General features: G+C 36.9%; 1 protein-coding gene across 5 annotated transcripts in view; it reads left to right on the forward strand.

Moving 5' to 3' along the window:
* Positions 1–21,790, forward strand: part of pcdh7b (protocadherin 7b) — a 393,944-nt gene that overhangs the window by 31,771 nt on the left and 340,383 nt on the right. The window contains exon 2 of one of the 5 annotated variants that reach the window (XM_043693494.2): positions 4,522–6,608. The exons of the other annotated variants lie outside the window; for them this stretch is intronic. Within the exon in view, the coding sequence (XP_043549429.2) occupies positions 4,522–4,569 (48 nt within the window). The 3' untranslated portion in view covers positions 4,570–6,608. Of the gene's footprint in view, positions 1–4,521; positions 6,609–21,790 lie in introns of those variants that run through there. 5 annotated transcript variants of the gene reach the window in all.

Here is a 21,790-nt window from a genome sequence, read left to right on the forward strand (position 1 = left end):
CTACTCTGCAGTCTTGGATTTTAATTGAAAAGGAATTCTGGCTCATTCCATTTTGTGCATTTTTAAAAATACTTTTCTACCTCCTTATAATGCTACCACTATCAAATTGGTAAAATAAGGAAAGTGATTTATAATACTGCTTACTGAGAGATTAAATGCATGCTTATGAGCGTTGCCTTGAAAATTAGTCGGTTTTGTTGTATATATCTCAGTTCTGCAACAAATGGTAGCTCAAGTACAACTTGCAAAACAAGAATTTTGGCACACTCCAACAGTTTTTATAACTTTCCTTCAAAAAAACATGTTGAATTAGCAGTCTACTTTATGATTTAACTTTTTGCTTCTTTCTTGCACTGAGTTATTACAATGTTGTTCCCAGTATATCTTCCTGAAACTCGCTCGGAGTTGAGTAAAAATAAAAGTTCAATGTTTATGTATGAGCCAGAAATGTTTTAAAATGTTTTGAATAGCAGGCTTGGGTATTTGGAAGTACTCATACAATATGCAAATTTGGCATTAGTTAGAACAAAGTGTAATTGTAAAATATTTGTAAAAGATGGGTTAATAATAAATGACCAGTGTATAGTAAAGAAAGTTTTAAATTCTAGAGGAATCCAAGTGAAATAATATTTTACTTTGACGTATTGGTAGTGATTGCAATACTAATCAACAGAACTTGATGATATTTACAATAAACATCCTTTGTGTGACTTCATTGATAGAGATAAACCAACCTGAGATCATGGATCGAATTTTGAAATCAGCATGTGCCACTTAGATGACCAAGGTATATGTCTGACTTGTTTTGGATGAAATGTGATATCACAAAATATGTCTTTATTCATTTCCATAGTCTCGTAGCTCTCTTTCTTGTCAGGGTGTGGAGGTAATAAGCAGGAAGCTGCTATTGGGAACAGTTGGGGATGGTCCTCCACATTTGGAATGGGGACAAACCGGTGATTGGGAATAGGTTGATAGGGAAAGCTGGAAGGGAAATTAGCAAGTGGTAGCGGATGGAGGTTTGCAATTGATGCTTTTAAAGATTGGGGGAGGCTGTTGGTTTTCTTGAGTGTCTTAGGCAGGGAGCCACTGTTGTTTGTGGACCAAATGTTAATGCTGATTTAGGTTGTGTGGCCCTTTCACTGCTCACTTTCCTTAAATTTAGGAAAATATATTGGTTCTTGATTAAAATATGTGACCCGACATTGTTATTAAGTGACTTGATATTGTGATGCCCTGCAATTTGCAATAATAAATGTGTTGCATTTTGGGATCATATTCTCCTGACATACATATTTAAATTCTCCCACTGACACTCCCTTCTCCAAATAATTGAGTGGAGATGGGATTGATACCAAGGCCTTAGTTTCTCAGCTATATTGATCTCACATGTAATTTGAGATGTAACGCATGCATACGATACATTCACTCAGGCTTTGGATTTCGTCAACATAGCAGGATATTAACCTTGTAAATGAGGCATTAAATCAAATAGCTTGACCATTTGCTGTGGTTATTTAAAGTGTTCATGATCTATTACCCATTTTAGTAATTTTAAAATAATGATTGCCCGTGTAGTTATTTTGTCAGATACCTATGTGAAATACCCCAAGTGGGCAGTGCTAGACAGAAACTAACAGTTGCATCTTCTTTTTGGAAATATCTTACATACCTAAAGATACAGGTAAATTTCTCAATTTGTTTTCCTTTTAGATATTGGATTTCCTCTGAATGCAATTTTATTTGTTTTAAGTAGATTATATAAAGTGTAACTTGTTAGATAATTTGCTACTAATTACAGCTGTCATAATAAAGCAATAGTTCGTGACAATCTTATACTGTGAGCTTTATTTCCTAAAAGTAATTGTAATCCTGTTGATCACATCATAGAGTGACACAGTACAGAGGAGGGAGGGTAGTAGATCCTGTTGTGCCAGTGCTAGCTCTTTGTTAGAGACATTCACTTCATCCTAATCCAGTTGCCATTCCCTTAGGCCCTATTGAATTTTCTCTTCAACTGTTTATTGACTTCTCATGTTACTATTGAATCTTCTTGCATCACTCTTTCAGAAATTACATTTGAGATCATAACAATTCCCTTAAATATTTGTACTCCAACACTGAAAACTGTTTCTATCTTCTTACATACTCAGAAGAATCATTAATAATATTGAAATATGCCATGAAATCTCTTCGACAGTCAGCAGTACAACCATAGCTTCTCCAGTCCTTCTGCGTAGCTTATATCCCTGGTCTGTGATATGTTTCTAGTAAATATATTCTTATCTCATTTAATGTCTTAGCATCCTCCTAAAATATAGTATCCAAAATTTAACAGAGTTATCTAACTGAGGCCTAAGCAATGTTTTCTGCCCCTCAGCCAATTTTATATCCATGGAGTGGCTGCCCTTTACTAATAGTGACTATGAAATTACTTTTTATGTTGCAGAAATGTCTGTCTGGTTCATTGATGTCCTTTAGAGAATAAAATCCTGAGCACATCTGGTAAATATTTTATTCTGAGCTGCAGCAAACTGGTTAAATCTGAAATGACCTAGCAAGCCATTATGTGAGCTTTACCAAATCACCATGACATGGTAATTTTCAGCAGTTAGTCCACTGCTGTTTAAGAAAGCAGCTCATTACCATTTTCTCAACTTTAAAGAAAATTCAGTATTGTCAAAAAATGGTAATCTTATAATAATGCCCATATTCCACTGAATACAAAAAGAAGCAGAATTGAAAAGACAGAAGTGTGTTCAGTGTCAGTATTTCAGAAGCAAAATTTAGGTTGTGTATGGAAAGAAAAAAATGATCATATTTGATTCATAAGTCTGTATTTTTACATTTGGAAAGTTATTCCGATCTCTTAATTTTTGCTATCATATGTATCTCTGATACCTTAGCCTTTGTTCTTTCTTATCTGTTTTCCCTTAGTTCATTTCCCTAGCACTTAGTTGATGTTCTCCCATTTTCGTTTCTCATGAAATGGCAAATTAATCTAGGCCATGATTCAGTGAATAATAACAATTTTATCCAAGAAGCACTTCTTTACGCATGTATCACATCTATTTAAACCTGATGCTATCATCACTGAGAGTTGCCCTATTCCTATTTTAATCCAGGCAATATTGCTGCCACCTAACAAGATTGGGAGCTCCATTCAATGCTTTCCCTTCTTATCTGAAGAACATTGATGCACTGCATTATTTAGTTTCCATTGTCATTCTAACAACATTGTTTATTGGAGTTCAGTATAGCAGCAAAGATCAGAAAGACAACGATTCACAACAGCTTGTGTCAGTGTGTGTGTAATATTTAATAAATAGTTGAAAATTCAGAAGCTAGAATATAGTGAATTCTTTGTAGAAATTAAAACAGTTCACGTTTATTAAATCACAAAAGTAGTTGTTTTTTTGGAATGTTGAAGCTTTGACAATTTTATTGCCAAAATTGTATGCTATCCTGAAATAAGAACAGAATACTGGAAATAATCAGCAATTTAGGCAGCAGCTGTGCAAATTTACAAATTTTGAGACACAGGAGTTCAGCTAACTATAAATTATTTCTATTTCCATTTCAACAAACAATAATGAAGCACACAACCTATGAAGCCTAATTTTAACTTATTCAAAGCACATTCACTTGTGCTTTCAGTTAAAGTTGTGGCCCATACTATATGCAGATATGCATTGAAGATTATTATGGTAATGTTCCAAATACACACTTGATACACAAAATCCTTTTGCACGGATTAGGATGTGCAAGTTGAATGTTAATTTTCTGGCTATCAAGTATGAAGAGGATATATACTTGCAATGTGTGAATATTTGCTCTTGGTGATTATAGCCTGGACTCTTTTGGCAAACTGGCCCTAAAGACTAAAGTAATGTCTTTATTTTGGTGGGATCATTTGTACAACCAGTGGCTAATTATTTGGAATTTAATCTACACCTGTGACCAAACAAGGATTAAAAACAGGACTGGACCATTATATCACCTGCAGTCATTAAAGTGTCAAATGGTCCTCAATGATACAGGCTTGTTTGCATCACGTTATATCACAAATGAATGAAAAAAAAAGAAGGTGGATCACAATAAAAGCAAAAAGTCCACAGGACAACAAAGAAGCCATCAAAGCACTCAATCAAAAAATACTTTGTTGGCCTGAATACATGATCGTCAAAACAACTATTTACTCCATGAGGGAATTAGTATGTCATCAGAGTCTGAACAGTCTGGTAAGTTTGAAATATAGTGTTTCTTTTAAAAAAAAATCTCCCTGAGCAGTACATGTAGTTCAAAAGCATAGTTCATAATGTCTACTTTAATCAGCTTGCTAAATTGCGCTTGTAAAGTAATTAATTCACATGAATAGTATTTTCTGTCCATATTAATAAGTTGCAGTTGAACTATTTAAATTAATCTATGCCTCTGTGGCATTTTCAGACTTCATCATGTATTTCTATCAGAAGTTGAGTTCAAATCATTAACGAATTAAAATCTTTAATGTCTCCACAGATGAGTCATCTTCATCCAGATGTGCTGCATCTGTCCATGCGGCTATAAACACAGAAGGATATTGAGACCGGGCAAGAGATAACCAATATCAGTCATCGATACCATACTACCCAGGGTCACTGTACTGAAAAATCGTTGGAGAGCTCTTTCTTATATTGCTCCATAGGGCTTTCAGCGCCCCACCATAATCCTCTGCAGGCCCTTCACTGGCTCGCACAATAGGAGTTGGAAATTACATCAGTTGTTAACCAGGGCATGCTGGAGAAGGGTATATAACTGTCATAAGCATATGCTGCCTGCTAAAGTCCACTGTACTGAATTAGTGCACAACAAAATAATATGCATTGATGGTATTTGCAGGTAAGCTCCTAGTAAATTGGCTCAACAAATTGGTGCCAAAATAATAAACCTTCTCCAGGCTACTCTAAGCTATTTTCTTTCACATTTGTACAGAAGTCTTTGATAACCCCAGAATCTTAGTGGAAAGTTAACATCCAATTCTTTGTAGCTCAGTTGGGTCTGATCCAAAGTATCAACCTGTGAGATAGCTTGAGTGCTAAAAGCTCTGAAAGCTGACAGTCAGTGCTTTGCACATCTGTGAATAGAAGTGCACTGATCATACTAAATTGTCATGTAATTGAATGACAAAGTGTTTTTCAGTCAGTATTTCACAATTATACTCTTTGTTCCAGTATTAAAGTACAGTAGTATGGTTATTCAGACATTACACGAGAGCCTTCACATTTTGTTACACTATTTTCTATTTATTTACAGTTACTGTCTCAGGTAGTAGTAAATATAGTAGACAGAAATATAGCTGATTTTATATACTAAATCAGTGTTTAGTTTACATGCGTTTCTGTTTCCTGAATTAAAAACATTTATTTATTATTTATATATGTATCTCCCAATTTTACCCTTTTCCCAACAGCACAAGTTTCCCAACCAATCTTGTATATATAATAGGCTTCTGCATGTGCTTGTTCATTTTCCTAGGTGTGGAATTGAAAGTTCCAGGAATGTTCAGTCACATGTGACACTTCAATCCTGCGTGATCTTCTGTCATTAACATATTCATGGGAACTGTGCTTTGATATCTTCTCATTAGAACACAATTTTCTCCTACACATAAATATCACACTTGCATCACTTCCTTTTTTGCTTTTCAACATAATGCACTAGATAAAGATATGCACAAGGAGTTTGCTGGGCATATTGTAAATGCACAGCGAAATGTCAGTCCTTAGGATAAGTATAGGGTTCCCTCCAGATGCATCACTAATGATATGTGCATTTATGTTAATAGACATATTCAGTGAGTTATTTAAGAAAAGAGAATCCTTATTAATGGTTCATGAACACAAGCTGTAGTATTGACCAGACTACTTCCATCCCATGTCCTAAATCAGCTAGTCAGCAGTAGTTCTGCAGTTCAGAAACAGAAGAGAAGATCAACCAGATCTCCTGATCTATATTCAGTGACTATAGGTCTATTGTTTAACTTATATGGAAACAAGATGATTATCAGAATCAGCTATGATGCTATTTACGTAAAATCTAGCCCTGAAGAATAGCTGCTCGGGCAAAATATTGGATCATATTACTAGGTGTAGAAATGTCTGCCCGTACAGATCGCTGCCTTTTGGAAGGGAAGAATAAAAGTGTAGAAAAATACAGGGACAGAGGCTTGAATCACTCTAATTTTAATCTCTTGGAGGTAATTAAACCACGGTTGGAAGTGTGACTTGCAACATGGAACATGCTAGGGAACTATTTGAAACTTGCAGCGTGACTTAATTGGATTGCTTCCTCCCATAATTGATTTATTGCTATGCCTGATATTTGCAAAAGCAGCTTGGAAGGTACTTTTCATGTAACAATATGTCTGTATGTCGGCAGCAGGAATATTGTACTCTGGACATCCTGTGAACAAGACAATAAGTCACTTATTCCATTTACAGACTGAACTTACCTTCACTGTATTACCATATAAATATTCATCCACAGCTTTATGGAAAATGACAGAATCACAGAATTTCTGAAATACCTTGAAAAGAGTTTGAATAAATACATTTTTCTTGCAATAAAACTTCTGCCACTGTTCAGTGTATTATTTGAATCTTCAATCTATCAAACTCTTTCTTCTGCTTGATTCGGAAATCTAATTGATTAGGAATTCAAGCCATATAATAACTTTCTATAATGGTATTTCAATTTCTAATGCACAAAGCAGTATCCTGTTTTTATGGTTTCCCATATTTTATGTTAAGCGAAGTACATTATTTCCACACAGTCTAAATCTGCTCAGTATTTAGCCCCAAGCAGAATTTGCCTTTCAGAACTCTGAAAGTGTATTGTCATCTGTAAGAAACAAGGAAGTTATATCCATAAGGAAGTAATAATAACTGGATGCTTATGAGTGTCTGGGATTTCATGGCTATTAATTTTGAACTTTTGATTGCACCATTGTTTTACAAGTTCAAATACTGCCAGGGCACATGTGAACTGTGATAAAAGGCTTCCTGTAAGACGAGACACATTTATCACAGTATAATTTTTAAACACAGATTGAGAAAGCCAAGGAACCAGATTAATTTCATGCAGCTAGAGAAACTTTTCAACTTCAAATTCATGTTAAAGTAAACATTGTTGTCTTTTCTTGTTACACAAAAGAGCAAAACAATCCATGTGGAAAAAGTGCTCACCTTTTTGCATCTATGTGCAGTTAGTACATTGGAATTGAATTAATATTTCATGTACAATGGCTATGCTATATATTGTTGCACTAATTTATTCTTGAATCACATATTCATATATCTTCACCACTTAGTGAAATCCCAAACATAAATGATAAATTAACCTACCCAGAGGGAATAAGTTGGGTATGAGTCAAACACTCTGATTTACATTCTGCTTACATTTACTCTGCAATGAGGAGTAAACTAAGGTGAAATATGTATTATACATGAACCTGTCTTGACCTCACTGGGTGGGTTAGGTTAATTTTGATGTTTCTTCTGTGCCACCAAGTACCTTATTTGCCCTGTTGACTAATGTGCTGCTATCAGTTTGAGTTATGCAGAATGTTGCAAATATCCAGATTATTTGGATGAATTGGGGCAAAGAGGGAGACTGTTGGGAGCAAAGAGGGAGACTGAACTACTTTTATGATTTAGACTTACCTGGGTAATTTTGGTCACCTGCCAACAGACTGACCTGCCACTTTAAATTGTAGAAAGTGAGTGGCTATTGTGCATCCGCAGACATGAGATGATAGTGTAAAGCCAAAAGGGAAATTTAGGCTTTCCTTAGTCCACATAAATCCATGGAACAAATTTTCTTTTGTCCTGTTAAGAATAACCCACAATGATCCGTTTAAGCACAAGTCCATGCCTGCTCCCACTAACACAAAAAAAGGGTCAATGTTAAAATAATTGCACACCAAAAGTCTCAATTTGCCATCGTAGTGTTAATGGAGCATTTGGCAGTCAAAACTCTGCCTGTCCCTTAAAAGGAGTGTGCACAGCTCTTCACTGATTGAGGAGTCACCTCATCTGAGTTGAAAGTTGTGTGTTCAAGTTCTACTTTTAATCTTGCATGTAACCTAGGCTGACACTTGTGTGTAGTATTCGGCTGGTGCTGCTTTGTTGAAGGTGCCATGTCTAGGGGCCATTTTAAATTGCTAGTTCTTGTGGACAAAATAAAAACTCATCACACTGTTTCAAGAAAAGCAAGAGTTCTACAAGTGACCCCTTTAACCAAATACCATGAGAAAAAAAATATGAATGAGCTATAGTTTATGCAACCTTGCTGTGCAAGTGCTAGTTTATCTATATTGTAACAGTGAAAATACTTTAAAATCACTTTGAGACATCTTGAGATTATGAAAAAAAACTGTGCCAGAATGGTATCTTAAGAGAATCTTTATTTCCATAATATCATGATAGTAATGCATTTTCTTTACTATCCGAGAGCCTTTTGCCTAATTATAGCCTTTTGTCCTAATTGGCATCAGACTCTATGGATCTGGAGAGCTAAACAGCAGTATGGTGGAATTTCTCTGTTCGCTATTGATGAGCAAGAATGAAAAACTGCATATTTCACCCTGCTACTTAGAAAGCCTGTGAGAGAAAAAATGGAATCACAGGCCAGTTAACCTGAAATCTGTAGTCAAGAAATTACTGGAGTCTATAATTAAGGAATACATTGAACACTTTCAGCTATCAGAGAACAGATGAAGTCATGGAAGTTTCTGTGTAATTTAAAGTCTCTGTTTCTACTAATTCTATGTCAAAGTAAACAAATTTGTAGCTCTGATTTGCTGAGCTGAATTTGAATGGCTCTGATATAGAGCGAGCGGACCAATAACAGTTAAACAAAAATTTGTTGTGCACCATCTGCAGTTAATTATAAATTATAGTCCTGAGTTAGTTCATTTCTACTGGGGATGATGATTGAAGGGCTGGAGATGACCTCAGTAGCCTTAGCTTGGGAATAGAAATGGTCAGAATTCTAAATAATTATCCAAAGATTTCAGCTGGGAATACATTTTCTGAAGAGGTAACTAAAACATTGGAACAGAGGGTGTATGTGAATTTCTTCTATACAGACCTTCAAAAGACATTTGATAAAGTTCCTTATCGGTTCCTTATAAGAGCCTGTTAACTAAAATTGATGCTTGTGAAATTTAAAACAATGATCAATCTGGACAGGAAACTGATGGAAGATAAAAGCAAAAGAACTGCATATGCTGGAAATCAGAAACAAAAACAGAAATTGCTGGAAAAAGTCAACAGGTCTGGCAGCATCTCTGGAGGGAAATCAGAGTTAACGTTTCAAGTTTACTGACTAGTGAACTAATTCTGAAGAAAGGGAACTTGACCTAAAATTTTAGCTCTGATTTATCTCCACAGATACTGCCAGGCCTGCTGCCTGTTTCCAGCAATTTCTGTTTTTCCTTGTAATAGGTGAACAAAGACACAGTAGGGATTTGCGAAGATCTGTGTTGGAATGTGAGCTTTTCACTATTTATAATCACTTAGATAATGCAGTAGAAAGCTACAAATCCAAATTTACTGTCCTCAGAAATGTATTATAATCAATCTGTTAAGAGATGTTTTACACAGGTGGGACTTGAATATGTGTTTCCTGGCTCAGAGGTAGAGACAGTACCACTACAGCACAGCAGAGGTATCTATGGATTATGTGGATGGGCAAAATGGCAGTAAATGAGTTGTGTCCCAGATAAATGTGAGTTTATCTACTTTGAAACTAAAAAGGATAGCTTCTAAATTGGGAAAAACTGGAAACAGTGGATGACCAAATAAACTAGGGGTTCCAGCTATGCAGATCTTTAAAGTGCCAAAAGATATGTCTTCCTACTTGGAAAAGAACATTTAATGGGAGTGAGAGCATCCGTCTGTTGTGGCCAATAAAATAATCAATCACATAGAATTATGTTTGAGATTCTTTTGAGAGAGTCTGTAAAAGAAAGATCTATTCCTTTGGGATAGGTGTCACATAAACTCAGTTGAGGTCAGTGACCTAACAATAATTAGAGTAGTAGATAAGGTTTTAAACTAATGAAGGTCGGGTTGGACTCTAAGAATGGGTAATTTCAAAAGCTGAAGTGCAATGTTGAAACTGCAGAGCAGATTAGTGATTTTGGGAAAGATAAAAATGGAGTGAGCTGGAAAGGAACAGATATTATTATAAGTAATAGAGCATTAGTCACTAATTGATTTCAGGGATATAAAGAAATACAGAAAAGGTGCAATATCTGAATATATAGTAATTTCTTCTATAATGTGATGGTTGTGTTCTTGTGCAATCTCGCATTAGAGAAAAATCATGCTTTAGAAACAGTGCTTAAAGTGTTGGTACTGTAATCGGGTTATTGCTAACACACGTTTTAAAAGTTTGCACTGTAGAAACAGTGTCCTCAATTTGTCAATTGCATCACAGTGAATTTGTGTTGACGAAATGTGCATTATAACAGAACAAACTGTATAGAATTTGTCACAAAATAGTTGAACAAACAGCACAGATAGACCTCAGTAAGTTTGATCTCATCTCTAATATCAGAGAGATGGTTGCAAAATAACCAATAATTGCAACTAATGCATAATGTTTTGGAGCGATAGGCAATATAGAAAATGATAATAAATGATACTTTAAAAAAAAAAATTGAGGAAAAGAAATACCTTACTTTGAAAAATCAAGATATGGGGCTGAATTTACCAATCTTTTTGGCAAATAGTGTTTCAAGTGAGATTCAGGGCACCCAACCTGCCACGGCCCATGTTGGTTTTCTCATGCCATATTTCACTTTTTATCAAATTGTCATGTACCTGGACTCTTTGGCATCCGTTCTTGTAGAATTGTATGGCAGGTGCTTATCATCACTGGGATTTTGTGACATTCATGCCATTGGCATGAGTTTTAAAATTGAGCTCCACTTCAGGTGTTGCAAGTCAGGAACTTGCTTTTATACTGTAGTGTTCTGGTGCTAACCCCAAATCAGTGGCCCTGGAAGGAACTTAGCATCTCAGTTCATTGACAGGGAACTGGAGATGTGCTAACGGATGGTGTGGTGGTAAAAAGAGACAAAAAAATTGTAGGTTTGATTTTTCCTGCTAACTGGTAAAGGAAGGCACACCATGAGATTTAGCCAGCTTGTACTGAAGTAGTTGCCCAGGCCAGTGCACTGTGCCCATTGAAGTGTAATGCAGCGAGAAGGTATTGATATTTTATGCTCTGCAAGATTAAGCACCATCACCTTTTCTATGATACCTCATGCTTGCTGACTCTAATCATGCCACTGCACACACTTCTCATGAACTACACCTTTCATTATTGCAAACATCATGTCTACTCAATGGCTGTCATCTATGTCACCCCTCCAAACGGATCCCATTTTGTCCCCTGTGTTTCCTCTTCACTCACTGGGGATACTTTATGACTTCTCATACTTATGCATCCCCACTAATTGCTCTTTCATTTACTGACATTATCTTTAGTCCCTTTCTTTATCTCACTCCAGAAAAATATTGTCTCACTCCCTGGAACGCAGCCTCCACAGCACTCCAGCTCACATATCTGTAATCCCCAGACTGGCCGTACCTGACTTGCGGGACTGACCGTGCATTGTAATCAAACTAGCCCTGGACTGACAGTGGCAGTGCTCCCTGACTGGCTGTAGTACTTCTGAAACTACTAAAGTTTCTCCCCTTTGACTTCCACACGTGGCTGTTTGATTGAAGCACATGTAGTGTGAATGCTATTTAAGCTGCTGGCACATGCTATGAGTATGATATTGACTTTGGTATCTTACAGCAACATATCTGTCCACTTGATGTTCGATGCTTTGAAATCTGACAGTCTGTCTGCTTCTCCCTTAGTGCTGAAAGGCAAAGAAAGTAATGCAGGCTGACAGCCCGTAAATTGACACTTGAGTCTGTGCACTAAAAAACAATGCAAGCCAGAAAAAAGGTGGCAGCCTCTGAGTAAGTGCCAACCAAGTCTGTGAGGTCTAAGAAATAAAGCTGCATTGAAAGATGCATCTTATCTAGTATTACGAAAAGAATGGGGATAAAGCAACTTGGCAGAAGCTTGCAACTCATTAGTATCCCAGACCTCCAATGTAATGTCCTGAAGGAAGTAAAAGATAAAGAACTGCAGATGATGAAAATCAGAAACAAAACCAGAAATTGCTGGAAAAGCTCAGCAGAATGGCAGCATCTGCGGAGCGAAAGCCAAGTTAATGTTTTTGGTCCAGTGACCCTTCTTCAGAACTGAACACTTTATATATCCCCACAATGTAGGAATACTATGGTATGTGGGTCGGAAATAAGAGATGGAAATAATGAGATGGAAATAAGATCATGGTCACTCAACAGTGAGATTATGAACTTGCTGTTTAAATCTTGAGGCCAAAATCAGAATTATTTTTCTCAGCTTGAGAGTCTTATTTTTAAATTGTTTCTGTATTCTCCCAACTTCCCACCATTATCCGTGCTGCTCAAACGAGTGGTAAATTTTGTCCAGAGAACGCGTTCACATGGAGCTAAAAAGAAAACACGAGCCAGAAAATATGGCTTTGAGGAGTTTGTTAAATTGAGTATAAATCAGGAAATTTGGGATGTGTGTAATAAAAATAATGCGGCAAACATGGAGTGAACTCTAATCTTCATATAGCTTGATCAAATTATATTTGCAGCAATTGTGTGGAGGATAAATTAATGGAATACTTTCAAGACAGTTTTATAGGTTAGGGTATTAAATAAATAACTAGGGAATATGCTATATTATACTTTGCACAGTGAACCATGGTTAATTAATAAACCTTTAGCAAAAGAGCTCAGAGGAAGAATGATCACAGTTCGGTAGAGTTGTATATTGAGAAGGATTTCTTTAATCCTGAATAGAGAATAAGACATTGGTATGAATGGGGAGTTGACTGAAATGAATCGGTCAATTGATTAAAATGTGTAGTGGTAGAGAAACAATGAATAGAAGCATGGAGGGAAAAGTTGAACTGTGATGAATAAGAAACCTTACAACCAAAAAAGAGAAAATGCTGGAAAATCTCAGCAAGTCTGGCAGCATCTGTAAGGAGAGAAAAGAGCTGACGTTTTGAGTCTAACTGACCCTTTGTCAAAGCTGGTATCTGCAGTAATTTGTTTTTATTAAGAAACCTTACATATCATGCTAGGTTAAAGGAAGTGGCACATATTGCCAAACATAGCAAGTAAGCTTGAGGTTTGGGAAAGCTTTAAAATTCAACAAAGGGTGACAATTAATTTGTTGAAGAGACACAAAGAAAATAGAATGGGAGTAAGTGAGCAAGAGATATGAAAACAATTTAAAAAATACTCTATTGGTGAAAAAAATGACAAATTAATGAATACAAACATTCATGCCTTACAGGCAGAGACAATGGAAATGATAATGGGGAATAAGGAAGTGACAGAGACATTGAGCCTTATTTTTGCTACTGAGTTGAATTGGTCAAGTTAGGAAATTTCCCTTTCAGCGGATGTACCTTAAGGGAAAGGATTCTCTTACACGCAATTTTAGCTCTGTGTTATGATACGGACAGGTCTGTGGAGGAAATTAGGAGGCAATCACAGATAAGTGAGCATCAAGGAAGACTCGTGCTAATGTTCTATCTCCTTTCTCTGAGATTTCAACCCAGTTCAGTAAAAGGCTGTCAGACCTTCTAGCCCTTTCCCATCCAAACACTCCCACTTCCCCCATGCCACTTACATAGCATCCTACCTGGTATTGTTGTTGGACAGCCCTTAGGAACATGTGGAAACCAAAAATAAACTTCAGCAATCTAATAGAGCTCTCTTAGAGAAAAAAACTTCTTCATGTAACCAGCTCAGAAAGATATTAATTCCCCACAAAGTTATCATTCTGTTCTAATAATAGACAGAATTCTATTCAAACACCACATTAGAAATATTGAATTCATTAGTATGCCTTAACACTAATGTTAAGGCATTAACATTAGTGTTAAGGCATACTAATGGATGCCTTAAATGTAAACTTGCCCCCATCCCAAAAAAAATCTTAAACCTTTGACTCAGAAGGTGGTGAATTATTAGAGAATCCCACCCCTGAAGGCTGTAGAAGTTCAGTCTTTGAGCCTATTTAAAGTTGAGGTTGATCAGTTTTTGATATCAGTGGTCTAAAAGACTATGGGGATAATGCAGGTAAAACTTATTGAACACTTCAGATCAGCCATGATTGCATTAAATGACTGATTGGACTCAATAGGCTGAATGACCTGCTCCTGTTCCAATGTTCTAGCATTGGCCTTGACATCCATAATTTATTGGATCTTAGATCAATCCCAGTGTACAGGAAGAAAACAAATGTAATGTATTACTCGAGAAAGAGGGAGAAAGAAAGCACAGGCACTAAATGCCAGTTAGTTTGACATTAGCAGCAAGAATAGTGCTAAAGTCTATTATTAGGAATGTAATAATAAGGCACTTGGATTGGACAGAGAGAACACCAATTTAGGGAAAGGTAATTGTGTTTGAGAAATTTAAAATAATCACAAATTTAAACTTAAATGTTGGAATTTAATCAAGAGTATTTCTTGCAACTCCCTATGTAACCAGTAGACTCCTTTGTTGTTGCATTTGTGCAATGAGTGATTGTGGCATCATAGATATTTATGTATAAATGCCTACAACAAAATAGTTTGTAAATCATTGAACTAATAAAACATGGTTATCTATTAGGATTGACATATTCCAAAAAAGTCACGAGTTTGTTGGTTTATTTTCCCATTAATTGCTCTGCAGGCAATTACTGAAATGTTGATTAATTTTTTTTCAGTAATACTGGTAACTTTGTATGGAAATTGTGATTTTACTTGCACATTAAAGGTTGTAATATTCAAACCGTAGACATTGGAATTATTTTGCAGTGAAGCACTTGCCATATTTGTCTGAAAATCTGTGTATTTTTACAGAATTGCTAACTCTTTCATATTAAACCAGTTAACACTGAAGTAATATGGCAGAGAAAGTGAATCTTTAACAAATAGTGTGGAACTCAATTACATAATTTCAGGGCCATGAACTTGGCATGCAATCTTTCTCACTGATAATTTTTCAACAAATGCAAAGGAGTAGTAGCAAGAATAAAAATAACTTTGTTTATCAGGGAAGGTTGACCCATTTGTAAAGAGTAATTAAATGTTTGTATGCTGTTCAAATATATATTACGAGGATTAAAAAAAGCTTGTTTAAATTTACACTTGGCTTACAACAGCAGTTTATAGGAATGTCCTGCCTAAAATAGGCTTTTTATTGGATAGAATTATGCAATTGGAATTCTCTTCATATCAATCAACACTCATTAACTAACTTAACTGCTCTAGTTTGATTAAAAACAGCTGGGCCACGAATGAAAAAAGGCATGAAGTGTAGTTTACTATTACTCTTTACCATGGTTCAGTACCGTACGTCCCAAAATGTGATTAACTGTGTGCATGACAGGCTGCTGAAAATTCAAAATCCATCCATCAAGCTACAGGGAAGATAACTGCCACATTCCAGCTGAAGTTGCAATGCAGGGAGAAAACTGAAACACCACTTCATTATCCTTATTGTAAATAATAGGTCAAAAATGAGGTCAAAACCTGGTCCTGGACACTCAAAATTTAAAGTCTCACACCCTGGGTGACATGCATTTGCTTGACAAGTTGGGAGGAAATTATGACATTTAAATTCCTCTCAGAATTGAAAAAAAAAGTCTTAAATGATGTAAGAACCTTGTGTGCTTTATCAAGGCACAACATTTACAACTGTAATTAACTTCACTCAAAATAGTTTTCTTGGCATCTACAGTTACAGTGCAATGAGGGAAGATTTGGTTGGAGTAGGCAGAAAGGAAGTTCGCACTTATATAATTACAGTACAATGATAGTTTGCATATTTGCAATGATAGAATATTCTTGTTGGTAGGTATGGTCAGGCTCTGTTGCATTTCTGAAACCAAACTATTTATGCACAGAATGTAGCCAATTGCATCCAATTTGCATTAAAATAACAATGTTATGTGTATTACATCTTGATCAGATAGGCCAATATGCTGAGGAGTGGCAGATGGAATTTAATTTAGATGAATGTGGGGTGCTGCATTTTGGAAAAGCATATCAGAGCAGGACTTATATACTTAATGGTAAGGTCGCATGGTGTGTTGCTGAACAAAGAAACTTTGGAGTGCAGGTTTACAGTTCCTTGAAAGTAGAGTCACAGGTAGATGGGATAGTGAAGAAGGCGTTTGGTATGCATTCCTTTATTGGTTGGAGTATTGAGTGTAAGCGTTAGAAGGCCATGTTGCGGCTGTACAGAACATTGGTTAGGCCATGTTTGGAATATTGCGTGCAGTCTTGGTCTCCTTCCTATCAGAAGGATGATGTGAAACTTGAAAGGGTTCAGAAAAGATTTACAGGGATGTTGCCAGGGTTGGAGGATTTGAGCTATACAGAGAAGCTGAATAGGCTGTTTTCTCTGGACCATCAGAGGCTGAAGGGTGACCTTATAGAGTTTTATAAAATCATGAGGGGCATGGATAGGATAAATAGATAAGGTCTTTTCCCTGGGGTGGGGAAGTCCAGAACTAGAGGGCATAGGTTTCGGGTGAGAGGGGCAAGATATAAAAGAGACCTAAGGGGCAACTTTTTCATGCAGAGGTGGTGCTTGCATGGAATGAGCTGTCTGAGGAAGTGGTGGAGGCTGGTACAATTGCAACATTTAAAATGCATCTGGATGGGTATGTGAATAGGAAAGATTTAGATAGTTGGGGCCAAGTGCTAGCCAATGGAACTAGATTAGGTTAGGATATCTTGTTGGCATGGATGAGTTGGACCAAAGGGTTTGTTTCCGTGCTGTACATCTCGATGACTCTAATGGTTACTCTTCATAGAAAATGAACCAATAAATTTTGTTTCAAATATAGACAATTGGAGCATATCTTGGCCTTCTGTTTGAACAAATCCTGATTAAAGTGGAAAAGGAAGAGTTTTTTTTCCTGTTAGTTTTGGTTTGTATCTTTTTGTGTCACGCGTTGCAGATTATGATCAGTTAGTTGCGTTAAGTGAGGCAACTTGATAATGCTTGTTATAAACATCTGCAAAATAAAGTGAACACTTAAATCAGTAAATGTTATTCTATTAGGGGTGGATCTCCTCAGATTCTCTTCAGCTTTGCCCCTTTAATCAATATGACATTATAACAACTAAGTAGGAGAAAGTCAGAGGAATTTCACCCCAGTACTCTCTTTTAAGAAAAATTTCCAATTATTTTTGTTTATCTACACAGAGGCTGTGAGGCTATAAATTAGTTCTGTTGCTTCTTGAAAGAATAAATTACTATTTAACAGTCTGCCCATCTGTGATATTGTAGTAAAACATTCTAATAATTTACCTTCATATTAAAAGCAAAATAAGGTGGCAGCATTTACTGTGATACACTCCCACCAATTTTAAATGTTTTGCCTTCGATATTTGGCTCATCATAAGGTCTTCAATTTTTACAGCCTTGCAAGTTACTACCATGGAATTAGATACTAGGCATGACAGATATGCTATCAGAGGAATGCCCAACACTGATTTATCTGACAGAACATCTGAAATAATTTTGTAAATTAAGCAGGTCATAGAGTCGTAGAGAAGTACAGCATGGAAACAGACCCTTCGGTCCAACTTGTCCATGCCGACCAGATATCCCAACCCAATCTAGTCCCATTTGTCAGCATTTGATCCATATACCTCTAAACCCTTCCTATTCATATATCCATCTTGATGCCTTCTAAATGTGTCATTGTACCAGCCTCCACCACTTCCTCTGGCAGCTTGTTCCATGCACGTACCACCCTCTGCATGAGAAAGTTGTTCATCAGGACCCCTTTATATCTTTCCCCTCTCACCCTAAATTATGCCCTCTAGTTCTGGACTCCCCACACCAGGGTAAAGACTTTGTCTATTTATCCTATTCATGCCCCTTATGATTTTATAAACCTCTATAAGGTCACCACTCAGCCTCCGACGCTCCATGGAAAATAGCCCCAGCCTATTCAGCCACTCCCTGTAGCTCAGAACCCCCAATTTTTGCAACATCCTTGTAAATCTTTTCTGAACCCAACCTCATTTCAGACAACAGAAAAGATCATTTTGATTTGATTTATTAATCTTAAGTGTACCGAGATACAGTGAAAAGTGTTGTCTTATGTGCTTTACAGACAGATTGTACTAAACAAGTGCATCAGGGTTACAAAACAGAGTGCAGGATGCAGTGTTACAGCTGCCAAGAAAATGCAGAGATCAATATTTAAGATGTCCATTCAAAAGTCTGATAGCAGCAGGAAAGAAGCTTTTTTGATTCTGTTTGTATGTGTAAGTCTGGTAGCATCTGTGGAGAGAGAAACAGAATTAACACTTTGAGTTAGATTTGATTCTTATTCAGAACGGTCCTGAAGAAGAGTAGTACCTGACTTGAAATATTAACTCTGTTTCTCGCTCCAGTCCTTTCTGATTTCTTTCAGATTCCCAGCTTCTCAGCATTTGACTTTTATTTGAGGTAATTTAATGTAAGATGAAAAGCCTGATTTCAGTTATGCATGCTTTGAGTTATTGGTATTTGATAATCACACAATTTAGTTGTAATGGTTTATCGCCTTATACTAATTGTTGAAACAAACAGTTTTGATCAACTTTATGGTGCCTTATTTTGTATCATCACAATGATTTCAAATGCCACAATCAATTTTGCACTCTATAGATTTTTACAGTATAAATTAGAGTAAAGTTGTTATAACATATTTCTGTGCACAATGAAAGAAAATAACTAGAACATTCGGTGACTTTCAGTTCTGGGACAGGTTTGTTGATGCAAGACAAACCCTGGCTTTATGAAACAGACATTGAAGAAAATCTGTCAAACGTTTTGCTCCGGCTGGAGATGGGCAGACTGGTTTGGGAGTCTGGCCAGACTGGTTTGGGAGTCTGGCCAGGCAGGCTAAGATTGACTGAGCAAAAATCTGATACTATGTTCGAAGTTTTTCAAAAAGAGATTAAAGCGTCCCTCTTATTCTCAACTTCACTACCATCACTCTGCATATCAATCCATGTCAACTATTAACCTGTACCCATCGCCTTGGCCCCCAATCCTCTATGCTAACCTGTGTCCATGTGCCTAGCTCCCCATGACCCCTCATACCCCGTTGTGCAAACTTGTACAGGATACCTTTCCTCAGTGACGACTCATAACTCCATATTAATCATGGCAGAATCAATCATACTCATGACTCTCTATTGCCCCAATGTCAACTCATACATTCGATCTCCTATTCTTTACCTTGCCCTCATCATGACAACTCACTTCAGTATCATGACCTTACCTTAGAAGGCATGCTGAATTGTTAATGTCATTATTAATAAAACAAAAATTCATTGGTACACAAATTTATTCAATACATTCAAATTACTTCAATTAATCCCTTGCAAAAACAGTGTGTTTAAATGTGTATTCCCTGAGGTTATAAACTGACATTTCACTTAAATGTTAATCCCTTATGTAAATAAACATTTCAGTTCTTTGGATATTGGAGCTGTCCATCAAAATGCTTACTTGATAGACACCCCATTATTAAGATGGCTTGGGAAATCACTTAAGCAGTGCAAAATACTGAATTTTTAATTTTTTTTAAAATCCACATTTTTTTGGACAGTAACTTAACAGCTTTGGCAGTTCCTTGATATCTTTGTCAGTCCCATTATCAATCTCACCATCAGCAAAAATGATAGTGCTATCAAACAATAACATGTTCATTCCACTCAATTTCAATCCTGCTACCCACTCAACTCCTAACCTCATTCTAGCCTTAGTCCATACGGAGACATAAGAACAAAACTGCAGAGATGAGGTGAGAAGACTGCCCTTGACACCAAGGTATCCTTTAACCATACAGCATCAAGGAGGCCTGACAAAACTGGGGTTATTGGGAATCAGGGAATAGCTCTTCACTTCTTGAAGTCTTATCTATTGAAAAGGAAGATGGTTGTGTTTGTTGGAAGTCAATCATTTCAGTCCCAGAGTTTGACTCCTAGAGTTGCTCAGGGTGGTATCTATGCTCAACTATCTTTAGTTGCTTCATCAATAATCTTCCCTCTAGCTTAAGGTTAGATGTGTGGCTGTTATGCTAGTGACTGCACAATGTTCAGCACAAGATGTGACTCCTCAGATACTGAGACAGCTCCAGTCCATGTGCAGCAAGATCTGGACCAGTATGTAGGTTTGGGCTGAATAGCATTCATGCCACACATCTGCCAGGCAAGGACCATCTATTACAAGAGAGAATCTAATATTGTCTCCTGACAATCAATGGCATCATCATCGCTAAAAATACAGTCTCAACATTCTGGGAGGTACCATTGACTAGAAACTGAACTGAACAAGCCATATAAATACTGTGGTGACAATAGAAGGGCAGAGTTTAGGAATTCTGCTGTAATCAATTTACCTCCTGTCTCCCTATGGCCAATTAATTATCTAAAAGACACAAGTAAGGATATTAATGGAATACTCTTTACTTGTCTGGTTGGGTGTAGCTCCAACAGCATTCAAAAAGCATCAAAAAGCTTGAGACTAGCAAGAACAAAGCCTGTTTGATTTGCACCCATATCACCATTATTATTATTATTCATATTCACACCCTTCACCACCAATGTGCAGCTGTATGTACAAGTGGCTCACCCAGGCTCCTATGACAACCCTTACCAAACCCGTGACCTCTACCATCTCGAAGGACATGGGCAACAGGCGTTTGGGACACCAGCACCTGACATTTCCCCTTGTAGCCACATACTATCCTGACTTGCAATTATGCTGCCATTCTTTCACTGTTGCTGGGTCAGAATTCTGGGGCTCTGTTTAGAGCAGTGCTCTGGATGTTCTTAACCCCAAGGACCAGCGTGATATGGGAAGGTAGCAAACTGTCATCTGCTCCAGCGTATTTGCGAATAAACAGTAAATACTGGCCTAACCATTAACACCTACATTTCATTAAAGAATGTCTGCCTTTCACGACTTTGGTGATTTCCCTCTCCCAAAGGGTGCCTTTCCTCTTCTACAGGTGCCTTGCCTCTAGCAAAGGCAGTTTACTTTCCAAAATGTGTCCTGGGTCTAGATCCAAAAGGTATAGTACCTCTGCAAAAGGTCTCTCCAAAAGCTGAGAGCAGACCTGCTCTTACCTGGTCTAATCTCCACATTCCACGTTCTCCATTCTGGGGACTCTTGGGTTCATTAGAGCCAGCTGATGTTTCACACAACAAGCTATTGCTGGGAACTAAGGCCTGCCCTGGTGGGAATGAGTAATGCTAAATTTGGAAGCAGGATTTGAGCTTCCCAAATTCTTCTGGCTTTTTTTTTGCATGGCAAGAAGGCTGTCTTACAGAGAGGTGTTGTGGTGTAAATCTGGGCTTCCATCTCTGGAATATACTTCTTTGCCTTTCAATATGTTCTCTTTTGCTGTGTTCAGATTTTAAGCTTAGAAAAAGTGTTTGTTAAATGAGATATCAACAAAGTGTATCTATTTCCATTAAATTTGCAAGGGCTGTCATAGCAGTTAACGTTAAGAAACAAGATTGCTTGGTTATAGGGGCTATAGGATGTAATGGTAATAGGTAATTGAGCAATGTATTGAGATATTGTGCAGATTAAGATGAGACATTATCATGGATAATTTT

Source organism: Chiloscyllium plagiosum, unplaced genomic scaffold, assembly GCF_037043375.1.
Source record: "Chiloscyllium plagiosum isolate Xiang-an unplaced genomic scaffold, Cpla_swu_hap1 HiC_scaffold_1, whole genome shotgun sequence".
In the NCBI taxonomy this organism is placed as follows: domain Eukaryota; kingdom Metazoa; phylum Chordata; class Chondrichthyes; order Orectolobiformes; family Hemiscylliidae; genus Chiloscyllium; species Chiloscyllium plagiosum.